This window comes from Cheilinus undulatus, linkage group 17, assembly GCF_018320785.1.
Source record: "Cheilinus undulatus linkage group 17, ASM1832078v1, whole genome shotgun sequence".
In the NCBI taxonomy this organism is placed as follows: Eukaryota; Metazoa; Chordata; class Actinopteri; order Labriformes; family Labridae; genus Cheilinus; species Cheilinus undulatus.
In genome coordinates, this window is record NC_054881.1 from 35,694,395 (window position 1) to 35,722,165 (window position 27,771).

Here is a 27,771-nt window from a genome sequence, read left to right on the forward strand (position 1 = left end):
TATCTAAGTGCTAACATGTTTGGTTTATTTTACTGTTTGATAGCTTTGTCGGGCAACATTGCCAGACCTGCATCAAACAAATGCCCATGTCAAGAGACAAAAGGCAAAAGAAAAACGAAAAGGGAACATCATCTATCTGCAAGCATTACCAAAGGAAGAGACTCAGTTGAAAAGCCTTAAGCAGCAATTACAACCTTGAGTCTTTTTAATATGGCACAACAATGTTTGCACACCTGGATTGGGGGATTTTCCACCCTTCCTCTTTACAAGCTCAGTCAGCTTGGATGGGGAGTGTTGGTGGACAAACATTTTCAAGTTTCTCTAAAGATGTTCAATAAGGTTCAAGTCAGGGCTCTGGCTGGGCCCCTCTAGGACATTCAGAGTTGTCCCAAAGCCACTCCTGATGTCTCAGCTGTGTGCTTAGGGTTCTTGTCATGTTGGAAGGTGAACCTTTGGCCCAGTCGGAGGTCCTGAGTGCTGCGAAGAAGGGTTTTATCAAGGACATCTCTGTTCTCTGCAATATTCAACTTCCCCTCAACTGTGATCAGTCTCCCAGTCCCTGCTGCTGAAAACACCCCCACAGCATGATGCTGCCACCACCATGCTTCACTGTTGGGATGGAATTGAGGTCATGAGCGGTGCCTGGTTTCCTCGTTGGTTTTTGCAATGATGGTTGTCCTTCTGGAACTTTGTCCCGTCTCCACATGGGATCTCTGGACCTCAGTCAGACTGATCATCAGGTTCTTGGTCACCTCTCTTTCTAAGGTCCTTCTCCATCAATTGCACAGTTTGGCCAGATGACCAGCTCTTGGAAGAGTCCTGGTTGTGCTAAACTTCTTCCATTTGAGAATTATGGTGGCCTCTGTGCTCTTGGGAGCCTTCCCCACATCTGAACCTTGCAAGAATCCTACCTCTGAGCTCTGCAGGCAGTTCCTTTGACCTCATGGCTTGTTTCTTACTCTGATAATGCACTGTCAGCTGTGAGGCCTTCTATAGAGAGGTGTGTGCCTTTCCAAATCATGTTCAGTCAATTCAATTTACACAGATGGACTCCAATAAAGTTTTAGAAAAATCTCAGTAATGACCCAGGAAATAGAAGGCACCTGAGCTAGATTTCAAGTGTCGTTTGTTCAAGGGGGCGAAGCCAGCAAAGATGCTGTGTGAAGCTTAAGAACCCTGCTGAAGGGTCAAATGGCTGCATTGGATAGGGTCATTTGTTTCATGCTTTAGATATGATAAACTTAAATGCTGTCAGTGATGGCACTAATAATGATACAGACACAATTGGGGCAGGAATAATGAATGTATGGACTGGTTTACTGCACTCCACAACACCTATTCAATGTGATTCAGCGCATGTACTACTCCTGTAACAGACCTTTGCTGCCACCTTGTGGCCATAATGGTAAAGGTCCCAAACATGACCTCAAATCACTTTTCTATATTAATATACTATGTGTTAATGTATTTTTTAAATTATCAACCTAATCAGAAACCTAATTCTGGTGTCAGGGGAGAACGATATCATATTCTTTATAAGTAGGTTAAATTAGTCCAGGTTTAATTAAATTGTTGTCAGTTTTAGATAATTTATTCTATTTTGGGAGAAAATCTATGGCTGCATGCTTTCTTAGAATTAAAGCAGCTGTAAGTAAAACTTATAGATTTAATATGATTGATGAATTGCTGTTCTGCGGGGGAAACATGTACTGTACGTTTTAGCAATAGAAGAAATTTACGTGTAATCAAGTTAGAATTCATTTAAGGTATAATAATACAATTACCATTGGGGATTTAATGCTTGTGTGCTTCAGTGCCACTGAAATCTTTCTGAGAATAAAAAAAATCTTTACTTTAAAAAAAAGGAAAACAGAGAATAATAATCATATGAATACATTAATATCTGTTTTTGTTATTTCTTAAAGGGGATGATAAGATATTCTTAGGACACATGAAACAGAATAGCTGAAAATACTCCTGTAGGTTAAGAATACATGGATCCATTGTGAGTCTTGACTAACAAACATACGGACACTATATGGACAAAAGAATTTGGCCACACCAGTCAATTTTTGAATTCAGGTGTTTCAATTAGGCCTGTTGTCACATCTGTGATTAAAAAATGGGCCCTTTTGAAGAGCTCAGTGACTTCAAACATGATACTGTGATAGATGACACTTTTGCAACAAGACAGCTCATGAAATTTCATTTATTTTATATATTTTGTCCCTATAATATAATATAATAGATTTTGTACAATTATTTCTCATAATAGTGATTCTTTTCTGGAAATAATCTCTCCTTTAAGTCTTCAACCGTATTAGTACTTTACACTCTAGAATTATTTTTTGTGTCATAATTAATACTATTAAATCTCTCAATAATCTATTTGTAATGTCATAATTTTCAAAAATATGAAGTTTTTTTATAACGACCTTTCTAACATATATTAATGAATTTTATCTCACAGTTTAGATATTTTAATTGTTACGTTTTAGCTTTCCTTTTTTTAATATACTTTTATTGACTGGCCGACAACATTATCTTCCTCAGTAATTATCTAAGATGCTCCTTACATCCAACTGCTCAGACTGACACCATCAGCGCATGCGCAGCTTCATCCTCTCCTCTCCTGCTGCCTCTCCTATGACTGACCGTTAGTGACCTCAGTTTCTGCAGCAGCACACAACTTGAGACAGGCTCGCGCACACAAGCATACACGCGCGCGCACCTTCACTCGAAACACCGCACGAGGGGGAGAGATGGCCGGTATTTTCGGGAAGATCTTCGTGGGAATTTACGTGGAGATAAAACGGAGCGACGGTACGTAGCTAGCTCCAAACACACACACACATACGCAGAGTAGTGGAGATGCACACCGAGCTCCATCCGGAGGAGAGGAGCTAACGTCTACCGCTGACCACCGCAGCAGCTAGCTAGCCGGCTACAGCACCGTTTTAAACGGAGTGTCGTGTAAAAATCTGCCGAGGGAATTGTTAGCACATTGAAAAAGAGAAGAATATTGTTATTTCGCAGGCTGTCAGTCACAGTCACCGAACCAGCCGGGGAGGGGGGGAGCAGCCGGGTGGGTCTGTCCACCTGTGCGTCTGTCCGGCTGTTAAAAAAAAAAATGACACCTTCCCTGCTTGCTCTTTTCTCCGCATCATGGCTGAAACCCCTCCAGTCACTCTCCCTGAATGCACCATCCTCCTGTGCTGCATCATTCGGCAGTGGCCTGTGAATCATGAGGCTGGAGGATGTTCTGCATGCATGGGGCCTCTCCCCTCTTACTGCATCCATCCCATCTCTCACACTAAATTAGCCTTTTTATTATACATATGTCAATTATCACAAGACTGATTTGCTTTTAAGTGTCAAATTACATCCAGTTGATGCAGCTGATGAAAGTTTTGGGTGTCAGAGTAAAAAGTCTTATCATCATCCATCATGAGCCACACCCATTTGCATCCAGCATCCTTATTTTATTGCTAAACTGCAAAAATCTTTATATGTTGCACTGATTTAAAGCTTATCTGTTGTGGTAAATGATCCAGAAATTGCCTGCTGAGTTGGAGATATATTTAGTTAGTGCCTCATTAGATGTGTTAATGCCTGCCTCTGTGGTTTAAAGCAGCATATATATATATATATATACACTCCAACTCTGGAGCAAGCACTTGAGCAGGCCAAGCATCTCTTTGACATCCTCTCTCTGCAGGACGGATACACCAGGCCATGGTCACATCACTGCATGAGGACAATGAGAGTGTGACAGTGGAGTGGATTGAGAATGGGGACACAAAAGGAAAAGAGGTACAAGCTACATAAAGTAGTTTTTCTGCCAGTAATTTTCTGCTCAGTGCATAAGTTGCTCAGGAATTGTGTTTTTGTGATTGTTCATTGTGTTTGGAAATGACTGGTGGCCTGGCAGACATTCTTATGACGGGACATAGAGATGCAAATGTAGTACATTTGCAGTATGAGAGCAAGTTTAAAAATGCATAGGGAAATGCCTAGATTAAAACTTACTATGGTGCATCTCAAAAAAATTAAATATCATGGAAAAGAAGTGACGCTTCCTTGTATTCTAGATTCATTACAAAGTGAAATATTCCATGATGTTTTTGTTTTAATGTTGATGATTACAGCTTACAGCTCACACAATCAAAAATCCCCTATCTAAAAAAATAGAAGAATATCACAAAACACCAGTCAAAAAAAAGATTTATAAAACAAATGTTGACAGGTAGATATTCTCATTTATGAACTCAGTGATTGGGCTGAGCTCCTTTTGCACAAATCACTGCAGCTGTACGACATGGCATGGAGCCAATCAGCCTGTGGCACTGCTGGGGTGTTATGAAGGCCAAGTTGCTCTGATAGCAGCCTTCACTTCATCTGTATTGTTGAGTCTGGTGTCTCCCATCTTCCTCTTGACATTTTCCCAGAGATTCTTCATGGGGCTCAGGTTAGGCCAGTAGTCAGGACAGTCAAGCACAGTCACACTATGGTCAGCAAACTAGTTTCTAGTACTTCTTGCTTCACTGTGGGTAGGTGCCAAGTCCTGCTGGAAAAGTAAATCAGTATCTCCACAAAGCTCCTCAGCAGATGGATGAAGGTCTCTAAAATCTCCTGGTAGACGGCTGACATTGTTGACTCTGGACTTTATAAAGTGAAGTAGACCAACAGCAGCAGATGACATGGCACCCAAACAATCACTGACTGTGGAAACTGAAAACACTGGACTTCAAGCACCTTAGATTCTTTGCCTCTCTGATCTTCCTCCAGATTTTGGGACCTTAATATCCAAATGAAATTCAAAATTTACTTTCCTCTGGAAACAGGCCATTGAGCCACTAAGCAACAGTCCAGTTTTTTTATTCTTAGCCCAGGTGAGACGCTGATAACATTGTCTTTGGTCCAGGATTTGCTCAACAATAGGAACACACTTGTAGCCATTTCCTGGACCCATCTGTGTGGTGGCTCTTAATCCACTGACTCCAGCCTCAGTCCACTCCTTGTGAAGCTCCCAAGTTCTTGAATCTGCTTTGTTTGACAATCCTCTGAAGGCTGAGCCCATCCCTGTTGCTTGTACTTATTTTCTTTTCACACTTTTGTGCTTGGATGCAGCACTCTGTAAACGTTCACCCTTTCAGCAGTGACCTTCTGTGGCGTCAATGATTGTCTTCTTGACAAGAGTCAAGTCAGCAGTCTTCCCCATGATTGTGATTGTGTGCACTGAACCAGAATAAGAGAATGAAGACCCAGGAATCCTTTGCAAATTGGAGTTTTTCCACAATATTCTAATGTTTTGAGATAGTGCATTTTACATTTTTGTGAGCTGTAAGCATCATCAAAACTAAAAGAAAAAAGTCTTGGAACATTTCTCTTTGTATGACATGAATCAAGAATATATGGAAGTCTAACTTTTTTAAATCACAGGAAAAATGATTTTTTTAATGATAATCAAATTTTTTGAGATGCACTTGTATATCTACAACATTACCTACTTTGATTCCAGATAGACTGTCCATTATATCAAAGTATATTTCTACTATATTAAGGTAGGAGTTATTAGAGCTCTCCAATTGATCCCAAGATTATGGAAAGTATAACCAAACCGAATATTTTTTAAAAAGTAAGTAAAGCATATATAAACAAAAGAAAATCCTAATATTACAATCTGTTGTGTTTCTTCTTTAGATTGATCTGGAGAGCGTGTTTGCTCTGAATCCAGATGTTGCTCCTGATGAAGAGATTCCACAGAGTCCTGAGACTCCTCTTCCTCCCTCAAGTGTTGCCAAAACCAGCAAACTCCCCAAGGTCTGCCATCAGTTTTCTGATTTTCATCATGCAAGTGTTGTTTCTGGTTTAAAGAGAACAGGTATTGACTGTTGAGTAGCTTTATCAGCTAGTGTTTGAATTTAGGTTTTTGTGAGCGGTATTAGGGTTTTTAATTTGCAGATTTGAAAATGTGTACAGTATCTTTTTGTTTTTTTTTTCATGTATAGATCATAAAGTTGGCTAAAATCGATCTTGTTTTGCATTTTGTTTTAGAATTTACCTGTAATTCTAATATTGATTATTGCATGTGAGGCCTTTTTTGATTGTTAGTTGTATTTAATGGTGCACCAGTTTTTCAGAGGATAAATGGAGTCGTGTGATTTTCATCCTGCCTCACCCTGACTTGTGAACTGCCGGTCCTCTCAAATACAACATATTTTGTGTCAGATGCTTTCACATGACCAGTTTACCTTAAATTTCTGCATACACCGGCTGCACCGTGATCTGATGTGCAGGGGGTTTTGCTCGGACTGAAGGAGAGAGAGAGAGAGAGAGAGAGAGACCATGCACACTGAAAGCCTGTCTATAGTGTTGTGCAGCATTGAGCTTCTTGAGACCAGAAGGCACAAGATCATTAGAGAATTACATGATCTTGTGGGAATAGTATGTCATCAGTCGATTATTTAGACTTTTTGTGACCTCCTGGTGACCATTTCCTTGTGCCACAGGATGAGATGTATCATTTAAAGTGACCACTATCGGATCTATCTTTGATTTTCTTTTTCTATGTGCACTACTCTGATTGGAATCTATCTGAAATTGCAGCATGCACTTGGAGGGGACCCTGTAGGCCCTAAGGCTTCCCCTACCAGTATATAAGTTGAGATGACACTTCACAGATGGAACTCAGGCTTTGTTTAGTATGTGTTGCGTTTTGTTAAAATTCATACCAGTTCACAGGCAAATGTTCATTAGTTCAGGCCATCATGAAAAATACAGATATCTGGGTAAAGTTGAAACATAATTACTGAATTTAATGTAGCATTAAGAGAAGAGATTAATCACCCTTAATGTGAATGGGCCACATTATCCTGTGAAAAGAAGCTATAGCTAAAATTTGATTTAGAAAGCCAGGATATTTCAGTTTTTGCAATACGCACACCTCTCTAATATTAAGCAACAAAAAAAGTTGGAAAATTGGGATTGAAAAACACATTTCATTCTTCTTTGGAATGAGGGAAAAAAGAGAAGTTGCAATTTTGATATCAAATAGAGTAAACTATTACCTTATTGTGACCCATCCAAATTCCTGTCTCTGTTTTATTTTATTTTGTATGTAGTTTAAGTTCAATATTATGTGCTGACAAATCAGTCTGTCTGTTATGTGATGAACCTGTCTGTCTTCCATGTGTTTGTTACAAAAACTAAAATATAAAAATAAATTATGATTAAAAAAAAGAAGGAAAACCAGTATCAGCAGGTCAGAGCAGGATAAAATCAGATAGTGGAATTGCAATCAGTGCATCTCTAGTTGTGATGTATAATTTGCATCGGCATAGCAATGGTGTTCCAGTGTGTAATTTAACATTGTATTATGGTTTTACTGAAGCACTAGAGTGGGAACTCGCATACGCACAAACTTTCACATGCACAAATACTTTTCTAGCTCCAAGTCTATGCTGATCCAGTCTCACCCCCCTTACTCCTTTACCGATTTGGGTCAACTTGATGCCCTCATTACGGCTATCTGAAAGTCGTCATTGGGGTGTAAATACCCCACCCTGAACTGGCAATATAAAAGGGGCTACAGATTTTTCTAATAAACCTCTAAAGATAATAAGTTGATGATGCATAGCTTTCAGATGCTTGAATCAGCTGTTTCTTGGTCTGCAAAGTCAGTCAGCTTACATCTATGTAACTATTTATGGTGTTTGTTAAATGTCTTTTTATTTTGTATAGACTAGACGGATTACAGCAATACCCAAAGCTGAGAATGCTCCACGGGAGAATCGAGGTAAGTTTGCTTTAAGATAGGGGTTTGAGTATCTTGACACTTCCTGATCTGAGGCCCTACATCCGCTTGTTTGAGTCATGTTACTCTCACATTTTTGCCTTTGGAGTTTTTGATATTGTGATGTTGTACAGATGTATAAAAAATGATCAGAGCCAAAGCTGCTCTTCCACCTTCTGTGTCCACAGACGTTTTTATTTCTCGCAAACCTTTTAATAAGAAAGACATACATTGAGCATGTTGAACTAGTTACCTAGTCTGTTAGTTTTTGCAAATGTATGTGCAAAGAAAAATGGCTTTAGGATGAGGATTTTTTTAGCAGTTAAAGCTGAAACAAAATGTTGAAGCAGACGGTTAAAGGTGACACATTTTGTAACTCTGATCCATCATGAAGAGGTGACAGCAGATCTTTCTTTGTTTCGTTATTTTGCTTAAGTGATCTCTACTTGCACAGATGGATGAATATACTGGTCTGTGTTTTTCTCAGCTGCAGCAGTGGGAACCACCCGTGCTCGTCCCAGCCAGCACAGCCAAGCTGCAGAGCCCCCCCCACCTGCCATCCCCCCTCAATCTGCTGCGCTCAACCAGTCCCTGATCCAGCAGCAGAACGGTAATACCTCCTCTTTAACCAGACTCGTGCAGGTTAAAGTTTATTTGAGTCTGCAGATTTCAGAGTTCACTCATCTTAAAGGTAGTTTCCAGAGACCAGTGTGTGTGTCACCTTGTGTGTGTGTTGGTATTTTATGATGGAGGCCAACAACAGTGATGTCATGTTCCCACACAGCTGCGAGTGTGAGGCCTCAAAGGCTCTTTCACAGTTGCTCTCTGGCTTTGCTTCTGGACTCACTTCTTTTTGTATTTCTGCAGAAGTGTCACAAAAAAAACAAAACCAAACCCATGTATTGGGTTAGAGCTACGGAATCATTTTAAACAGCAAGATTACCTGTGTGTTTAACTACTTTGGCCTAAAGACTACATTTTTTTCATAAAATATACTTTAGCTGGAATCCACTTAAGGCTGAGCGTTATATGTTTTCTTTCTGGGATAAATCTTGGGATTCATCCAAAAATTCAGGAAGTCATTTAAAATGAATGCAGAGTTTTGTAGGCTTTAAAAATGTCTGTTAACATTTGAATCATACAACCATAGTTTAACAAGTTTCTAGGTGTTTGTTTTCTATCTTAGTCCTGTTTATTATCACAAAAAGTGACGTGCAATAACATCGTTCTGTATTTTCATTAGGATATAAGCTGTTATAAAGACAGGGATATTAAAGAACATGCATTTGCTGTTTCTATAGCTGTTTGTTACATCTTTCTTTAAGTGTTAATTTCATCAGAAAGACAAGACCAAGACTAGCCAAATATAGATCTTTGGTGACTTAAACACTGACAACAAGTATGTTTAGTTTAGTAGGAGACTAAAAGAAGACTAAAAGTTTTTGGTGGATATTCAAAATCTGTGATGTTCTTTCGTTTTTGCTTAAAAGCTATGTCAACATTTTCAGGAGTATCTTCTAAAGCAGTGATCATCTACTAGCAGCCTGAGGGCCATATTAGGCCTCCCAAAGCTCCACATTTGGCTCCCAAAAGATGAAAACATTTAGAAAATTTAAGAAGGAAAATAAATGTCTAGGTTTTTAGGGTATCTTTTGTCTTTTAAATCACTACAGCTATTAAATAAACCCCAGAACAATCAAAATTGCAACAGTTTTATCAGGAATGATGTAATGTTGGATCTGTTTTTTACAGAAATGCACACATCAACCAGCCAAGGTTATGATAGTTTTGGATTTTTCATTAGTTTTAATATTTATTTTGTTCTTACATTTTGTTTGAAAATTCAGTTGAGTTTTTGATTAGTTTTAGCTGCTGTTTTTTTAGTTTAGTTTGGTTTTTATTTTGCAAAAATGCTTTGTTTTATTTTAGTTTGTATTAGTTTTAGTGTTGGTTTTAGTTTGTTTGGCAATGTGGGGTATCTGCCAGGGACGAGACCAAAAGGGACTCTTCACTTTTCACTGTAATTATTAAACTTTAATGTTTGTATATAACTCAAGACCTAACATTACCATTGTGGGAAGTTGTCTCCAATTAAATCAGGCAATTTTACTCTCTCCCGGCTTGAGTGTTGATGTCAGTCAGTATGCTTGGGTCAAAGACTAAAACTAAACCTAATTTTATTTCATTTTAGTTAGTTTTGTAAGAACACTATACAGTTTTAGTTAGTTTTCATTTTATTCAGTTAACTAAACTGATTTTACATTTTAGTTTTAGTTACTAAGTTATTTTTAGTTAACTAAAATAACCTTGCAGCCAGCTGTAGTAAAAATGGTGCATGCTAAATGAATACATTTAATTTCAATCTTAACTAAATCTTGAATTTTGAAATATTTTGCTTTGTATGGGATGAATCTAGAACATATGAAAGTTTCATTTCTTGAATAAATCACAGCAAAAAATGACTTGTATAAATTGTAGAAATGCTATTTTATAAAGGGATGTCAACAGGGACCAGGTAATTTGTGAGGTAAACTTTGCACACAATTCCAAATACCTCACGTTGGTTTCATTTGTCAGCAGGCTGAGGTGAAAATGAAGATAAATCTGTACTTTAAGCACCCAGACACCATTTTATCTGATGGTTTACAGAAAAGGAGCAGCTCTATCCTTGGAAAAACAGTCTTTTTGGCTTGTTTTGGATTGTTTAGAGTATTTTTCTCTCTCTTTTCTAGCACGGAGGAAATCAAACTGCGTGAAGGAAGTGGAAAAGCTGCAGGAGAAACGAGAGAAGAGGCGACTTCAGCAACAAGAGCTCAGAGAGAAGAGGGCACAAGTGAGGAGGAAAAACACACAGTACACTCAGACCTACTAACCGTGTACATAGACTGGATAATGATGGTCTGTGCTGCACACTGAATCATGATGAGCTTCCAAAAAGTTTTGCATGTCATACAATTTCTATTCATGTGTTACATTAAGAGTTAGGGTGAGCACTCATACATGATCATGCATGATCATGCATCATCGGCCACAGGCATCGTAATTAAATGAAGTAATGTGTCAGCGATCAAAGAGTTTGCATGACTTTACTTCTGATTAATAACATTCAAATAAGGCAAAATATGGTCATGGATATTTATAGAGCTCTAGTAGGAAATTTAAAATGTGAAATTTATTCACACAAAAAGCAGATTTCTCACATTTGCTGCAGAAAAGTATATTTTTTCTGCACTGTCTTTATGGATCAGGGAAGTCATTCTCACCTTTTTGGAGTTTTGGGAGTAAACATCTACCTTTTTCAACCTTTCCATGTCATTGCAGGAGGTGGACGTTAATTTACCAAACTATGAAATCATGTGTATGATCAGAGACTTCAGAGCCAGCCTAGACTACAGGCCTTTAACCACCAACGATCCGGTAAGTTTGGTTAGATCAAGTATGTAGTTCATATCAACTTCACAAAATGTGTCAGTACATACGACTGTCTGGTTTAATGGAGGTTTACAGACAATGGATAAAAGACTTTTATGTATTATTAATGATATAAAATATAGGTGCATGCATGAGACTCCTTTGGGTAAATATTTTGGCTAATCTTAACAGAAATTACTCAGATTTGTTCATCTGTTGTGGAGCATAGCATCATTGATTAAAACAAGCTCTAACATAAGTTGTGGAGTGTTTCCTCCTGAGTTTTTCCACTAAAACCTCACTAGTTAATACACATTCCTGCTGTGCAGCCAAATTTTTAAACCCCTCAGAGCCTCTTATCACAAGTCTTCAAATAGACCAAATGTGCTGTATTTAGGGGAAGTGAGTAAGATGTGCAACAAAAAATCTCATGAAAAGCCATGAAAGATATTTGTTTGTTGTTTCTAACCTGAAGGTTAGTTGATGGGAAATAAAGAGGGGGAATTGTAGTTATAGAGGCTGAAATCTTTCCAGTCTAAAGGGTGAAAAAAAACAAAACAAAACACACCACTCAGTAAAATGTGTCTCCTAATGTTTCAGATCGAAGAGCACAGGATATGTGTGTGTGTACGTGCACGTCCCCTTAATAAAAAAGGTAAGGGTAGTTTTGATCATCAGGTGAGCTCTTACAGTACATCTTGTGTTACTATGACAAATTTCATCATTTTATTGCAGAGAATTGATAAATGTTTGAAAAATGTATGAATGGTCAGTGACATACAGTGCTTAACAAATTTATTAGACCACCCTAACCTTAACCAAAGTAAGGTTTATGCCACAGCTACCCTAAATTATCAGCATTGGTAATTACCAAAATCATTTTTTATGTTTCTGCAATGGTTAATACACCAATATGTAGAAGCTCTTTAACCCAAATTTTATTTTAATGCTAAAATAGAAATATTGTTATCCATGAATTTTCTTATTTACTGATTTACAAAAAAACTTAAAAGTAGTAAAGCACATTAATAGTTCTTGATTAATATGTCAAATTTGTCAAGTTTGAAATCCCTCATTCCTGTTCAAAATGGTAAAACGTGGAGAGCTCACTGATAATAAAAGAGTCCGCATTAAAGCACTTCATGATGGTGGATGGTCTTTGAGACAAATATCTAATAAATTTGTTAAGCACTGTACATTGTAAGGCTTTTTTCATTTGCAGTTGTGCCATCAGACATTTTCAAGTAATTTCTAATTATAAAGGCAAATATGTTGAATCATGTTGTTTCTTTAATTCTTGTCAGAGAGAGGATAAATATATTTTAAAAAATAAAAGAAATTATTTTCTTGTAAAAAAAAAAATGTAGCCATTTCATCTTGGATGTACCACATATGAAAAGTGTACCCGCTCTCCTCAGCTGAACTGTTATCAATAATGTTTGTTAAAATATTTGATACCTTGTTCACCTATTTAGAATTAAAGTCAATTTTAAAAAAATATTATGTATTTCACTTTTTGCAGTTTGACAACCTGACATTTGCAACTATTTTTAAATTAATCAGGCAAATACTTGGACTTGGATATTGTTTCCTTTGCTGTCTTTACAAAGTGGACGAATATATTTTCAATAAAAAATCACGAGTTTTATGGTGAAATAAAAGTTGGCAGTTTCCATTTGTTGTACCACCTGAAAGGTGTACCTGCCCCCTGCGACTGAAAAGAGATGATTTTATCTTTACTGTATAGGATTTACAAACTATTTCACCTAGCAATGAGTGCCTGCTTGAGTCAAATGGATGATAAATTATAATATAAATGCAGCCAGTGTTTATCTGTTTAAAGCACACAGAACATTACTTCACATTCCTAGATACCATCTGATTATAGTTTTTGCTTATTGTTTCTTAAATAACATCTAAGCAAGGGAGGAAAAGAGAGCATATTTTTGCCGTTGTGCACAGAGGGAGAGGACAAAGTAACAGAACTTCATCTGATTGTCTGTCCCCATGTACTAAAACTTGGATACCAGCCAACCCTATTCTCTTTTCTCTGTAGAGTTGTCATTGAAGGATTTGGACGTGATCACCATCCCCAGTAAGGACGTCGTGATGGTCCACGAGCCCAAACAGAAAGTTGACCTGACACGCTACCTGGAGAACCAAACCTTCAGATTTGACTACGCCTTTGATGAGAACTCCACCAATGAAATGGTTTACAGGTGATATGTTGGTTTGAAACCAAAATATGAGTGAATATTTAAAAAAATGGTTGTTACCAGTTCTTTATGACCCCTGCCCTTATAGGCATGCTCAGTACAACATTATGCTATTTATAGGTTTCCATAGTTTTTTAATACAATTTAAATTCTTCATGTTTTCAGTATATTTCTGCCTGCTAACAGACTTTTCTTCTTGCAGGTTCACTGCTCAGCCGCTAGTTGAGACAATTTTTGAGCGTGGGATGGCAACTTGCTTTGCATACGGACAAACTGGAAGTGGAAAAACACATGTGAGTGCGTCCGCTGTCAATCTAATACGTTTCTAATAGGTTTGTTGTTGTTGATTTTATCCTGAAGCTCTTCTCTTTTTGTCATTTCTCCCTTCCAGACAATGGGGGGAGACTTTTCTGGAAAGAACCAGGACTGCTCTAAAGGGATCTATGCACTGTCTGGTTAGTTTCTTCCATAAGTCTCTAAATTAAATCAGATACCGTGCTCCTCTGGATTCAGTTTAATTCTGCTTCTCTTTCCTTGTGCAGCCAGAGATGTTTTTCTCATGATAAAGAAGCCAAATTATAAGAAGTTGGATCTCCAAATCTTTGCCACATTTTTTGAGATTTACAGCGGAAAGGCAAGATGATTTCATTTTTATGACATGCAAGTGGTTGCCTTTACAAATAGAATTATATGAGATTCAAGTGGTATGCTTATGTTGGGCTCATGTTCATAAAGAAATAAGAGGAGCTACAGGTGCATCTAAAAAATAAATATCAAGTAAAAAAATTTTTTTCATGTGATTCAATTCATCAATTGAAACTTCCATATGTTCTAGAGTCATCTCTTGCAAAGTGAACATTTTCAAGACTTTTTGTTTTAATCTTGACGATTACAGCTTACAGCAAATGAAAATCAAAATATTAAAATACTGTGGAAAAGTCCAATTAGCAAAGGTTTCCCTAACCTTCGTTCTCTCGTTCTGGCTGAGTACACACAACCACAATCATGGGGAAGACTGCTGATTAAACAGTTGTCCAGAAGACAATCATTGACACCCTCCACAAGGAGGGTAAGCCACAGAATGTCACCACTGAAAGGGCAGGCTGTTCTCAGAGGCTGTATCAAAGCATGTTCATGGACTGAAGGGAAAAATGTGGTAAGAAAAGGAGCACAAGCAACAGGAATGAGCTCAGCCTTCAGAGGACTGTTGAACAAAGCAGATTCAAAGAACTTAAGGGAGCTTTAGTAGAGCATACTGAGGCTGGAGTCAGTGGATCAAGAGTCACTACACAGATGGGTCCAGGAGATGGGCTACAAGTACTGTGTACTTAATGTAGAGCCACTCCTGAACCAAAGACAACATCACAACCATCTTACCTGTGATAAGGAGAAAAAGAACTGGATTGTTGCTCAGTGGTCCAAAGTCCTGTTTTCAGATGAAAGTAAATTTAGCATTTAATTTTGAAATCAAGGTCCAAGAGTCTGGAGGAAGATCAGACAGACCTAGAGTCCAAGGTGCTTGAAATCCAGTATTTTCAGTTTTTTACAGTCAGTGATGGTTTGGGGTGCCATGTCATCTGCTCCTGTTGGAGACCTTCATGCTTCCATCTGCTGAGAAGCTTTATGGAGATCCTGATTTCCTTTTCCAGCAGGATTTGGCACCTGACCACAGTGAGGCCAAAACTACCAGAAACTGGTTTACTGGCCCTGGTATTACTGTGTGTGATTGACCTGCCAACTGGTAGAGAATCTCTGAGGAAGATAAGACACCAGATTCAACTATAACGATGAACTGAAGGCTGCTATCAGAGCCATCTGGGCTTCATAACACCCTAGCAGTGCCACAGACTGATTGGCTCAATGCCACATCACATAGATGCAGTAATTTTTGCAAAAGGAGCTGCTACCAATTACTGAGTGCGTAAAGGAGCATAATTGACCTGAGGGTCAACATTTCTGTATTATAAATCCTTTTTTGGCTGGTTTTGTGATGTTCTTTTTTTTTTGTTTGTTTTTTTTTGAGATGATGGATTTTTGATTGTGTGTGCTGTAAGTGGTTATCATCAAGACGTGAAATATTTCACTTTGTATGAAATTAATCTAGAATATTTGCAAGTTCCACTTCTTGAATTAAATAATGGGATAAATTGAACTTTTTATGATATTCTATTTTTCTAATATGCACCTGTATATCATTTGGCTGCATTGATAGAAAGTAGTACTATATTCTGCATCATAAATATTTATTTTTTTTAACTCCATGTTGAAAAGCATACAACTAGGATTCTGTTACAACTGCTTAAATGCTTCTTTACTATCATGAGGTGCAAAAGTCTGTTTGTCATTCGTTATGCTTTTTTAAATGTTGGAGAGCCCTCTAGTGGACAACTTATGTAACAATCACATTCTTATGGCAGCTTTTGCTATTCTTTGGAGTGTAAAATGTATATGGGTAGATGATAAAGGCTCAATTTCAATCTCAATATGTTAATTAAATTCAGTTATTACAAATTTTATGTGATTAGATTGTGAATTTAATTTTCTGTCTTTATCCAGTGGATCTTTGTGAATATTTGCAGCATTGAACACTGTTTTATCGTAGTTTTAATGAAGCGTGGACACATAGATTGCTGTTGAGAGGTCAGATTTGTTATACCAATCTATTTTGTGCTGGCATTCAAAGGTGTTTGACCTTCTAAACCGAAAAGCCAAGTTACGGGTGCTGGAGGATGGGAAGCAGCAGGTTCAGGTGGTCGGGCTGCAGGAGAGGGAGGTGAAATGCACAGAGGATGTCCTCAAACTCATCGAAGTAGGAAACAGCTGCAGGTAAAAGCAATCATTGAAATGCTTTTCTTTAAGTATTAATACCACACTCCTAGAAGATTCTGCTGCACCAAAAGTTCCGACATCAGTTTACTCTTCATAGAGGATGATTGATCCCCTTTATATTAAATGGATTAGTAACTAAAGTAGTTGGTCTAATTAAGTGGAGTAAAAAGTTCAGTATTTGGTGTTTGGATGTAGTAAAGTAGAAGTATAAATAAATTTTACAACAAGCAAATGTAATTTCTTAAATTCCACCACTGCTTAGGAGATATAGTCAGAGTACATTAGCAGATCAATAGCTCAAGTAGCCAGATGCAATAAATATTGATCAGAGAAGTTCGGACCAGCCCTCATAGGTTTTTCCCTCTTTATCAGGACTTCTGGTCAGACTTCAGCTAACGCTCACTCCTCTCGGAGCCACGCTGTCTTCCAGATCATCCTGCGTCGGCGGGGAAAGATGCACGGAAAGTTCTCCCTCATTGACCTGGCAGGGAATGAGAGAGGAGCCGACACATCCAGCGCCGACCGCCAGACTCGCCTGGAAGGAGCTGAGATCAACAAGAGTCTGCTGGCATTAAAGGTTTCCTATTCAGTACTTAAGAGATACTTTAGAGTAGTGGTCATTAAAATGTATTTCCAGACTGACTAGAAGCACAAACATATATAGGTAAAGACATCAAAGAGGATTGGAAAATATAGTTTAAATCTAAGTGCAGCAGACAGTTGTTGATGCAGTCTCATCTGCAGCCACTTATTGGTAAATTAACTGTTTTTAAAAGTAGGGCAGTGTACAAATGTGCATTGAACTCCCCACAGCCACATCTTTATGTTGTTTATTCCCTACTGACCTCCCATAACTGAGATAGTTTTGTTTCTGTGGGGTAAAAATCTTCCTCGTCTTCCTCCAGGAGTGCATTCGAGCCCTGGGCAGAAACAAACCTCACACCCCGTTCCGAGCCAGCAAGTTAACCCAGGTGCTGAGGGACTCGTTCATTGGAGAAAACTCTAGAACATGCATGGTAAGACAGAACTATAGTTGTCCGTACATTACTGCATTCTCTCTTGATATTTCAATATAAAATTTTTAAAAACTCTGTTGTGATCCTCAATAGATTGCAACAATCTCTCCTGGAATGGCGTCATGTGAAAACACCTTGAACACATTGAGATATGCCAACAGGTAAAACACTTTAAAAACCTTAGTGATTAGAAGACACTTACTAACATCTGCGTTAAATGAATGGGAGATTTTGTGCCAATTTTAATCACCCTCTCCTGTCTATTCTTCTTCTGTGGTTGATGTCTTTTGTGTCTCTCCATCGTGTTTCCAGAGTAAAGGAGTTTGGAATCAGTCCCTCTGACATTCCCTTCACTCAGAGTGGGGGCGGAGGAGGTCGCTCTGAGCTCTCTCCATCTTATGAGTATGATTACTTTATACTAAGCCTGTCATCACTTCTCCCTATAGCTCCCCCCAGAAAAAGTTCCCACCTGTATATCCCACATAATCTATTTATTACGTTTTTGTGCTACTTGTCCACTCAGAAGTTGCCAACAAAAAAACAGGACTCGAGTTTTAGTAGTCTTTATGTATGTACAGCAGGTTTCTTCTCCTACCTTGTTACTGCTGCTTTAAGTACTAATAAACCCTGTTTGCATGTCATAAATGATCCATTTTGAGGCATTTGGACACCATTAAATAACCTGCCATCATAACTCATATTCCTGTCTCTTATGCAAATAACAGACTTACCATAGCTATGGATCCCTGCATGCTGTGTGCAGTGAAGCCTCTGGCAATACTAATGAATGGGGGTGAATTAGCCACAAGCCAAGAGGCTAGCAGCACCTCTATGATACAACACGATAGACACTAATAGCTGTTTTTGCTCCTTTTTGTTATCTAAATGCTTTTGAAGGACACAGCATTATACTATTTAGCAGAATAAGCCATGTGGAGTACTGCTTTGACTGAAATGGCAACTCAGTTTAAACAGCACTCAAGAGTGAAGAAGAGAGTTGTGGTGCTCAGTTCAGAAATGAGCCACTTATAAGGGCTTGGCTTTTTAAGCAGGCATGCTTGTGATGAGCCAGCTGAGCGGTGAAAATTGGATCATTTTGTAGTTAGCACCAGAAAAATGAGCTGGTAAAACGACTTAACATTTTTTAGCATTTCAGGCCCACAATCCTGATCAGACTCTTGTTAAATGTCTGAACTGTAAACCAGACACCACTTTTGGACTCTGTCTTCTCAATAATTACTGCCTTACTGGGACAATGCTCTTTCATCTGTATAAACAACTGCTAACTGATAGCATCTCTTGAGAACAGCACGGTTTTGTACTATTTTGAGCCAGAAATTTGGGATAAAGTTGTCTAGAGGCTATGTGAGATTATACTTGCATATAACAGAAGTATTTAGCAATATTCAGCACAAGACTGTGGACATTAACCTGCAAAGAAGATCAGATTCTTGTGGTGCTAGCACTGCTACTGTTAGCCTTGTTCTTAAACCAACTCAAACGCTGTGAAGTTGTTTTACCGTCCAAGTGTGAAGTTGGTTTACAGAATTATTTTTACTTGACTTAAGACTAGTTGGCTGGATGCAAATGTGTTTAAATGGATGGGATTTTTGTGGTCTAGGAACATCCCTATTTTGACATAAGCGAGGTGGTTTCTTTCTTGCTTGTGAATTACAAATCCAATCTGGATGAAGGCATCCTAGAGCATCTCTGTATGCTGTCTGAGGTATCAAACTAAAAAGTCATCTGAGGTGCATTGACTCCTTGCATTAAAGATTGCCACTTGGTATCTGAATGTACCAAAAACAGATATAAATTCATATTAATGCAAAGCCAAAAAGAGGACAAAGAGCAACAATGGAGATTAATCCACTGCTAAAAAATAGTCCCCAACATGTCCTCTGTTGGTTCCGTTTTAAATGATATTTGTTTGTAATAACTGCAGGAGCGTCTGATTGGAAAAAATGAAGGTCTTCTTAAAAGCTGAAATGTCATATTTGTGCCCCTTGTACACTATCATCAGTAGGGACCTGAGAGCTCTGAGCTGAGAGCTGCAGCTGATGTAGGGAAGTCAAAATGCAGTATAAACTTTTTTTATTGCTATTTGTCTCACAAGCAGCACCATTGTATTTTCAGAGTGAAGGAGCTGGTGGTGGACCCTGCAGCTGCCATTGACATCCGTCAGGGAGGACACATCAACCAGCTGGAGGTTCTGGAGGCTCAGTGGGGAGTCGGGAGTTCTCCCCAGAGAGACGACCTGAAGCTGCTCTGTGAACAAAACGTAAGAATCAGATACTTTAGACACTGAAGGACAAAATATAAACCCTTTCTTTCATTTGTAGAGCGCATTTTTTTACATGACTGAAAAGATTTAAAGCTATATACCGAGCTGTAGACTGTTGTGGCAGAGTCACATCTGTCGATGTTCTCTGTAGGAGGAGGAGGTTTCTCCGCAGCTCTTCACTTTCCATGAAGCGGTCTCTCAGCTGGTGGAGATGGAGGAGCAGGTTCTGGAGGACCACAGGGCAGTGTTTCAGGTACACTAGAGCTCTTGTTTAAAAAGCTGTAGGTCTGCAGTACATCAGGATAACTACAGCATTAAATATTTAGGATGCATTCTTCACAGATGCATTTGAAGTTAAAGAGAAAAGAAGGAAATGATAGACTGGATAAGACATTATGGCTGGTTGATCCCTGCATGAACTTTAGAAGTAAAAGAAAAATACTGAAATTCATACCCAAACATTAAGATAATTATTTTATTTTACTATAAATCTAAAAGCACACTGCATTAAATTTAAAGTTAATGATAACCTGGTGATGGCAACAGTGGCAATGGGCCAGGAAATGGTGTTATACAAATAAAGATTGGTTAAATGATTGAAGCATCACAATTTACATCAATGTTTGGATTTGAAACTTCTTTTTATTTAAATGTATTACAGATCATGATTCTTGCCATTTCACAGACCCAAATCCCAAAGTAGCCCTTTGTAATGACAGAGCAGTGGTCATCAACTGGCAGCCCAAGATCCACATCAGGTCCCCTACGTCTTCTCATCCGGCCCCCAGAAAATGGTCAAATTCAGAAATATGCAAAGGGAAAAATATGTTAAAGTATATCTGGTTTATCTGTTTTTAAATTCCCCATAGCTAATAAAATAAACCCCAAAACAATTGTGAATGAAGCAGTTATATCCAGATTGGTTTAATATCAGATCCATTTTGCAGAAATCTACCTGTCAGCCATTATCAACAAATATGATGCATGACAAACACATATTTATCAGTTTATTCCTGATTAAAACTGTGGTTTTACTTCAGGTGTTCATCAGAATAAGGGACAATATTTAAAAAAACTATTCCTTGCTAACCTGACACACCAGATGGATTTTTTTCACACATCCATCTGGGAAACCTCCTATAGACAGTGTTTGGGAAAGGGCAGAGCCTTTGAAAAAAACTCTGAGGGTGATTGGATAAATGTTCTGTCTGTCACATTTTTAAGGGCCAATCAGAGCAACAAAACATGTGACATTGTAGCTGCTACAGAGGAACTGCATAATGCGAACCATGGCAACTGTAGACATGTCAGTACACGACTTTTGTCGTTTTTGAAAAGAAATCAACTCATTGCTGTTCTTTGTTCTTCTTTTAACGAAGAAATGTCATCAAGTTCTAATAAAACTGGCTCTTTAGCAGCATCCACGCCAATGTCTTCCACTATAATTGCACCGGCCTCTTGTTGCTGCTTGCATACGTCATGACTCTGCCGCGCCCGAAAGTACTGCCTCTTGATGCTGATTGGTTCTGTCACTTTCTTGCTGGGCCCAAACTGTTCAGATGGGAGCTTTGCAAGATAGATTCGCCAGTGAGTAACACGGAAACAGGCGTATCCATCTGCTTTGCAAGGTTAGTTCCTTGCAGGGTTTTTCACCAGTCATGACACGGCATCAAACTCAGTAACAGCGAACAAAACAGCCCCAGAAATATTCAGCTAAAATATCTCAATCGCCCCCTAGCGGCCGGCTAAGGTATAGGAACTAAATGCACTTAAAAGGCTAAAAAAAAGCATATATTCAGAAGAAAATATATTTTTAGAAATATGATAATTAGACCAAATGTCTTTTTATTTTAGTTTGTTTGAAAGTCCGGCCTCCAAAGCCTCCCATGATGTTGATGACCCCTGACAGAGAGTATCAAACTATTTCCTTACAGGAGTCGATCCGCTGGCTTGAAGATGAGAAGGTTCTTCTGGAAATGACTGAAGAGGTGGACTATGATGTCGAATCATTTGCAACTCAACTAGAACAAATTCTGGATCAGAAGATTGACATTCTCACAGAGCTCAGAGGTAACATGAATCAATGTTTAAAGTGAAGAAATTATCTGGAAGGGGTGCCAAAAATCTGACAAAAATGAATCACTTACACCACACATGTCAAGTAATGTCTGAAAAGATCTTTAAAGCTTGTAAATGGTCTAACATGTACTTATGCCTTTACATTTTTTGTTGCTTTCTTTCTCCTTTCAGATAAAGTCAAGTCTTTCCGCTCTGCACTACAAGAAGAGGAGCAAGCTAGCCAACAGATAACCCCGAAGAGGCCTCGTGCACTATAGACAGCCACACATATCTGATATTTCACTGTAATATCAACTGGAAAAAGGTCACTGAAAGAGCTGATTTAGCTCGGCTGTAATTTTACGACTTGTCTCTGTTTGTTTGGTCTCTCCTCCACTTCCTCTTTTCTGTACAGGCTGCCATGGCTTCCCTTCATGCATCCGTCCCCCTTTAAACCAAAGAGCAGGCTGTCTTTGCTCTTCATCCTCTCGTGAAGTCTATTTACAAGGTTTTTTATGTGTGATGAGTCACAAGTGCTTCATTTTAAACAAAAAAGGTGAATATTTATTTGTTTTAAATACATTTTTATAGAGTTGAATTGAAGCGTATCCTCACTTTGGCCAATTTTATAGACAACTTTTGCCATTTTGTGCAATATTTGAAGGATTTTGTTCCTGTTCGTCCGCATGTTTCAGCTCAGGGGGGGAACAGGACATATCGAGTTTGTGTGTAAAATAAGCCACTGTGTGTTTTTGTTGATCTTGTAAGTAACTTATGTATGTTTGAATGAGAAGAGGGTTAAAACACTAAACATGAATTACAAAAAGTGGCCTGCAGGGGGCACAATAATCAAAGGTAAAGCTTCTAAATTTCCACACAACAACCACAGACAGTCATGATCCATTTGCCAAAATAAAGAAAAGATACTTCTTGTTGCTCTACTCGTGTCTATTCTGTGAAAATTATGTTTTTGTATATTTTTAGCCTTAATCAGCAGAGGTCCAGCCAATTGGTGCCAGTAGTTCCACATTTAGTGAAATGGGGATCACCTGAATGCAGTGAATGTGTCTGAAGTGATTTTAGTGCATAGACACCTGTGTCTGGAAGGTCCAGTCCCTGGTTAATCAGTACTCTTGACTACCATTACACCATGATGACAAAAGAACACTACAACTTAGAGAAAAGGCTATTAAGAAGTATAAGTCAGGGGATGAATACTAAAAATTCCAAAGAACTGAACGTTACCTGGAGTAGATATTGCAAGATGGCGCCTGGGTGCGTGGCCTGCCGTCTGTCGCGACCAATGCTGTGTGTGTTTATGCTGTTTGTTTCACTTTTTGCTCTGAATGTCGACTCATTACTGGTGTATGATTGCCAAACACCGCTGGATCTTAGACTTTCTGCTGAAGATCTAGTAAAATTGGATCATGGTGGACGTGGATCTTTGCCCCCGCTCCTGGGGAGGGTCCCGGCTCACCTTTGCCGTGTCCTGGCTCCTCCTCGGCATAAGCGTCTCCATCGCAGAGGAAAACGCAGCAGTCGGCTGGTAAGGCTGAAAGCCAGCCTGAAGTGCTTTTCTACGCCTTCTTGGGCTGAATTTGGAGTGATGCATAGTCTATTTCCCAGAGCTCACTGGACCTTGTCGACACCTGGCTTATACCTGTCGGCCTGAGAAAGGTGTGCCGGCCCCGTGGCATCTGCTCTCCCTGCCCCCGCCGGCGTGGGGTGAATCACCGCAACTTGCAGCCTCTGTGTCAGGCTCCCGGGACAGCTAACGTAGCGGCCCGGCCGGTTCCTGCCAGGAATGACAGGAGAGTTTATTGAATAAGGTCTAAAGATGCTCTTGTGTCATGAACTTGTCAGAAACTGGTCCAGCATTCATCAGCACAGATAACGGACTAATATAATCACAGCTGTGCCTGAATGGAGGACTAGACTGCAGGATTTTGGCCTTAAGCTGCATGCAGGATTGGTGAGTTTTGTGGAGGTTTGCTTCACCCTTAATGAGGGAAATGTTCATTTTATAATCCGCAATAGTTAACATAACATAGAAAACATTTAAGGACTTTCCATACACTGTAAAAGACAGAGTATTTCATGATTTATGTATTTTTGATTTATTAGCAAAAGATTGAGTAAAGAACATCCAAGCTGCTAAATTTGACTTTATATTTATTTTTAATTTCTGCAAACAATTTTATTAAAAATCCAATAGAACAGTCTATTTTAATCATCAAACTAGTGTCATCTGGGGCTGAATTAAATACAGCTGCAGAGAGGCCATTTCAAAATATCACAGTATATATCGTGCATCAGGATATAGCAAAAATATATCAGGATATCAATTTTAGGCCTTTTTTTTTTCTTTTTTTTGGAAGCCCCATAAAATAAAATGCCTCGAGAAAGGGTGCAAACTCTGCAGGAACAGAATTTAACAAAATTGTTACTACTTTTGATTTAAGTTACCTTCTTTATTTATTCAGCCTAATTTCTTCTTTTTATTTCTTTAAATAAGCTATTGCATTTTTTATTTAAATGTACTTATGTGAAGTTGATTTGGTGTTTTACATTTGACATTAATTTAAAGTTTTGTATTCAAATCCAAATCAAATGTCATGGGTTTTTTTGCGTGCGCAATTGCAATTTTGTAACTTTTGATTGTTGGACTGTTTGAATGTATTGATCCCAATGCCCATCTGTCATGATGAAATCCATGGAGGTTATGCATAACATGTATGTATTTATGTGTTTTGATGTTGTGTATGGATTGTGTGAACATCTGTTGCAAAACAAATGGCCCAGGAAAAACAGATGAATAAGTCCGCACACCAGAAGCTGCTCCAAAGGCTTATTTAATGAAGATTATCACCACATGTGACGTTTCGGGCCCAAGCCCTTCGACAGACAAATAGACACAGGGGATGCACCTCCATATATGTATAGTCTGAATCACCTGACAAGTCATATGACATTATTATGTCAGTGTAAAGATAAGACATACCAAGCAATATCTACATCAGCAAGTCACATATTTTTTAGATCTGTATACAATATTAAAATCACAGTCTATGATCAAAATTTGAAATGAGTCAAAATATATCAAAGGGTGGGTGAAAACCACCATCATCATAGTGACATGCAAGGGATATGTAGAAAACAAGTAGTAAGTTACCCCTGTCAATAAAGACAAGTGACAATCTTTTTTATCACAATAACTGTATAAAGACTCATACTACCGGTTGTGACTGAATGTAAATATCGAAAAAAAAGGTAATGAATAACCCCTGTCAGTTGAAGACAAGTGACAATCTTTTTCACAATAACTGTATAAAGATATTCATTTTTTTCAAAGCTCTTGTTGTTTTACCCACATATGCTAAGCCACAAGAACATTTGAGCATGTAAATGACATTCCTGGTGTTGCAGGTGATGACACCTTTGATGTTGGAAGACTTTCCCTGTCTGCAGATGGTTGAAGGTGGCCGTCTTATAGGTGAAGTTACATTGAGGGCAACTGCCACATCTATAGTTCCCAGAAGGGATGGACTGTAAAAAATGGGGCTGTGTGGTTGGTGGGAGGTAGGCACGTACTACAGAATTTCTGAGGTTAGGTGGTCTTCTGTAAACAAGATGCGGTGGTGTGGAAAAGCATTTGAGTGATGGATCTGATGCTATAATATTCCAATGTTTATTGAGAATGGACTGCAGGCTGTTACCAAGAGGAGAATATTGAACAATGCAATCGATTCTTTGTTCAGAGGATCTGGCTCTAGTATTATTGAGACATTCAGCTTGTGTTACATTGTCAAAGCGCCTGTGTGCTTGTTCCACCAATTCCTGTTTGTAATGTCTTTGTTCAAACCGTGTAACTAGGTCTGAGGCTTGAACCTGGTAGTCCTCATCTGTGCTACAGATGCGACGGATGCGGCTAAACTGAGAGATGGGAAGACTCTTCTCGAGAGAAATAGGGTGAAATGATTGTCCATGCAATATAGAATTCCTGTCTGTACTTTTGCAGTACAGGTTTGTTTCCAGTCTATTAAAGTTTTTGTAAACAAGAATGTCCAAGAAGTTCATTTTGTGTGCATCAAAGTCCATAGAAAATCTGAGGGGATGATTATTTGTGTTCATGAAGTTGTGAAACTCCTTCAGTTGGGCCTCAGTACCTGTCCAGATGGAGAAGATGTCATTGATGTATCGTCTCCAGTTAGAGATGGAGGAGAGGTAAGGATTGCGATGAGGGTTCATGATGAAATCCTTTTAAAACAGTCCACAGTAGAGGGAGGCGAAACTAGGGACCATTTTCGCTCCCATGCTAGTGCCTGACACCTGAAGATACAAGTCAGAGCCAGAAAGAAAAAGTTTGATGTAAGCACAATCTCAATAAGGTCCACTAGACATTGAGAGCTAGGAGTGCAGTCAGAATGTTGATTGAGAAAAAACTCAGCTGAATGTAACCCTCCCTCAAAAGGAACATTAGTGTAGAGTGATTCTATGTCCATAGTCACCAAAAAACAGTTGTCACTCAGTTGGACAGATTGAATCATTTTGATGAACTCCATAGAGTCTCTAGTGTAGGATGGTAAAGCGGTGACAAGTGGTTGGAGAAAATAATCAACAAAGGCCAAAATGTCCTCTGTAAGAGAACCGATGGCTGCAATATTGGGGCGACCAGGAGGTGTATGGGTGAAACTTTTATGGATTTTAGGGTGAATGTAAAGGACAGGAGTGACTGGACATTGACCTACCATGAAACAGTGCTCTTGTTTAGTGATTTCACCCATTTCCAGGAGAGAATTCAGTTTGTTTTTTATACGCTGTTGAAAATCCAGCGTGGGATTATGGTTCAGTCTTCAATAGAAGGTAGTGTTGTTTAATTGTCTCTGGACTTCCTCATCATATGCTGAACGATTCATAACAACAATGGACCCACCCTTATCGGCACTCTGGATGAGCAGTGATTTGTCTTGTTTTAGGTTATCCAACTCATCCCTTTGTTCCTTAGATAAATTGTCAGCCACTCTATATTGTCTTTACTTAGGAGGGCAACATCCTGCTCCACTAATCTGCAGTGAGTGTCTAGAGAGCCATTTCTTTTTTGAGGAGGGATGAAAGTGCTTTTACCTCTGAAAGAAGTTCTGGGTCCAGTAGCAGGTCTGGGGTCTAACGTCTCCTCTGGTGTGGGTAAATTTTCAAGAGCATCAGTACCTTGAAACACAGGACGAGTAGGGTAAGAAGGCTGTTTATCAAGAGCACTGTAGGATATTTTTTAGTTTCAATGTCTGAAAGAATTTATGCAGGTCAACCACTGTGTCAAAGTTTTACATTGTGTGGTGGGGAAAAAAGAGAGTCCTTTGCTTAAGGCATTGAGACACTGTTCAGGTAGCTGTTTACTGGATAGATTAATCACATTTTTTACCTGTTGTTTTTGTGTGTCTGGCGAGTCCAGTAAGGTTCTCTGGCGGGAGGTCCTCTTCCCTCGCCTGCATTTTTCTTCCTCCAGTCCATGGTGGAAGATGTTCGTCTTGTGGTTGCAAACCAAATGGCCCCTCAGAGACAATAAAGATTTATCTTAACGATAATGCATAGACAGCTTAAATAATGCTTTCCCCTCTAAATAGGCTACTGTACAATGCTTGCCACAGTTAATACCTCCACCAAGGAGCTTTTGTGATCAGCAGGGTTTGTTAGTTTGTTAGCAACATAACTCAAAAAGTTATGGACGGATTTTGATGAAATTTTCAGGAAATGTCAGAAATAGCATAAAGAAGAACTGATTCAATTTTGGGAGTGATCCAGATCACCGTCTGGATCCAGGAATTTTTTAAAGGGTTCTTTACTATTGGGAGATAGGGCTAATATCAGAGGTCTGCGCTCTCCAAGTGCTTTTCTAGTTCAGAATATTATGTAGTTCTTAAGAGCTCCACCCTATCCAGGAGCCTACAGGATAACCGTTCTAAGGCAGCCAGGTGTCTGACAAATGTATGCCAGTAGGATGGAGCAGGTGCAGAGGAAGTTTTCCACTCCCTTACTAGAATTTTCCTCCCTAGCATAAGGGCAGTCTGGGTCCAACTTGCAAGTGGTGGAGTTAACTTTTTCAAAGCAGAGGGGTCTCCCAAGATAAACAAACTAGGAGTGAAGGGGATGTCCTGGCCAATAATT

At 38.9% G+C, this 27,771-nt stretch overlaps 1 protein-coding gene across 2 annotated transcripts; it reads left to right on the plus strand.

The window, feature by feature from the left end:
* Positions 1-2,660: 2,660 nt before the first annotated feature.
* LOC121524669 (kinesin-like protein KIF2A) lies at positions 2,661-22,540 on the plus strand. 2 transcript variants are annotated; one of them, XM_041810115.1, is made up of 21 exons: positions 2,661-2,823; positions 3,719-3,813; positions 5,704-5,823; positions 7,744-7,798; positions 8,283-8,405; positions 10,528-10,628; positions 11,117-11,212; positions 11,807-11,861; positions 13,263-13,425; positions 13,625-13,715; positions 13,814-13,877; positions 13,965-14,056; positions 16,106-16,248; positions 16,624-16,828; positions 17,157-17,267; positions 17,361-17,428; positions 17,580-17,669; positions 19,404-19,548; positions 19,703-19,804; positions 21,486-21,621; positions 21,802-22,540. In XM_041810115.1, the coding sequence occupies exons 1-21, from the start codon at positions 2,763-2,765 to the stop codon at positions 21,885-21,887; spliced, it is 2,202 nt and encodes a 733-aa protein (XP_041666049.1). In that variant the 5' UTR covers positions 2,661-2,762; the 3' UTR covers positions 21,888-22,540. The 2 variants fall into 2 exon arrangements, with proteins under 2 accessions (XP_041666049.1, XP_041666050.1); XM_041810116.1 differs by lacking the exon at positions 17,580-17,669.
* The last annotated feature ends 5,231 nt before the right edge of the window (positions 22,541-27,771 follow it).

Bases quoted from the DNA above. Each gene is read 5' to 3' on its own strand.
- LOC121524669 (XM_041810115.1), top strand. From the start codon at position 2,763: ATGGCCGGTATTTTCGGGAAGATCTTCGTGGGAATTTACGTGGAGATA. The intron at 2,824-3,718 runs GTACGTAGCTAG...CTCTCTCTGCAG, and splicing joins GGAGATAAAACGGAGCGACG to GACGGATACACCAGGCCATG. The intron at 21,622-21,801 runs GTAACATGAATC...TTCTCCTTTCAG, and splicing joins CATTCTCACAGAGCTCAGAG to ATAAAGTCAAGTCTTTCCGC.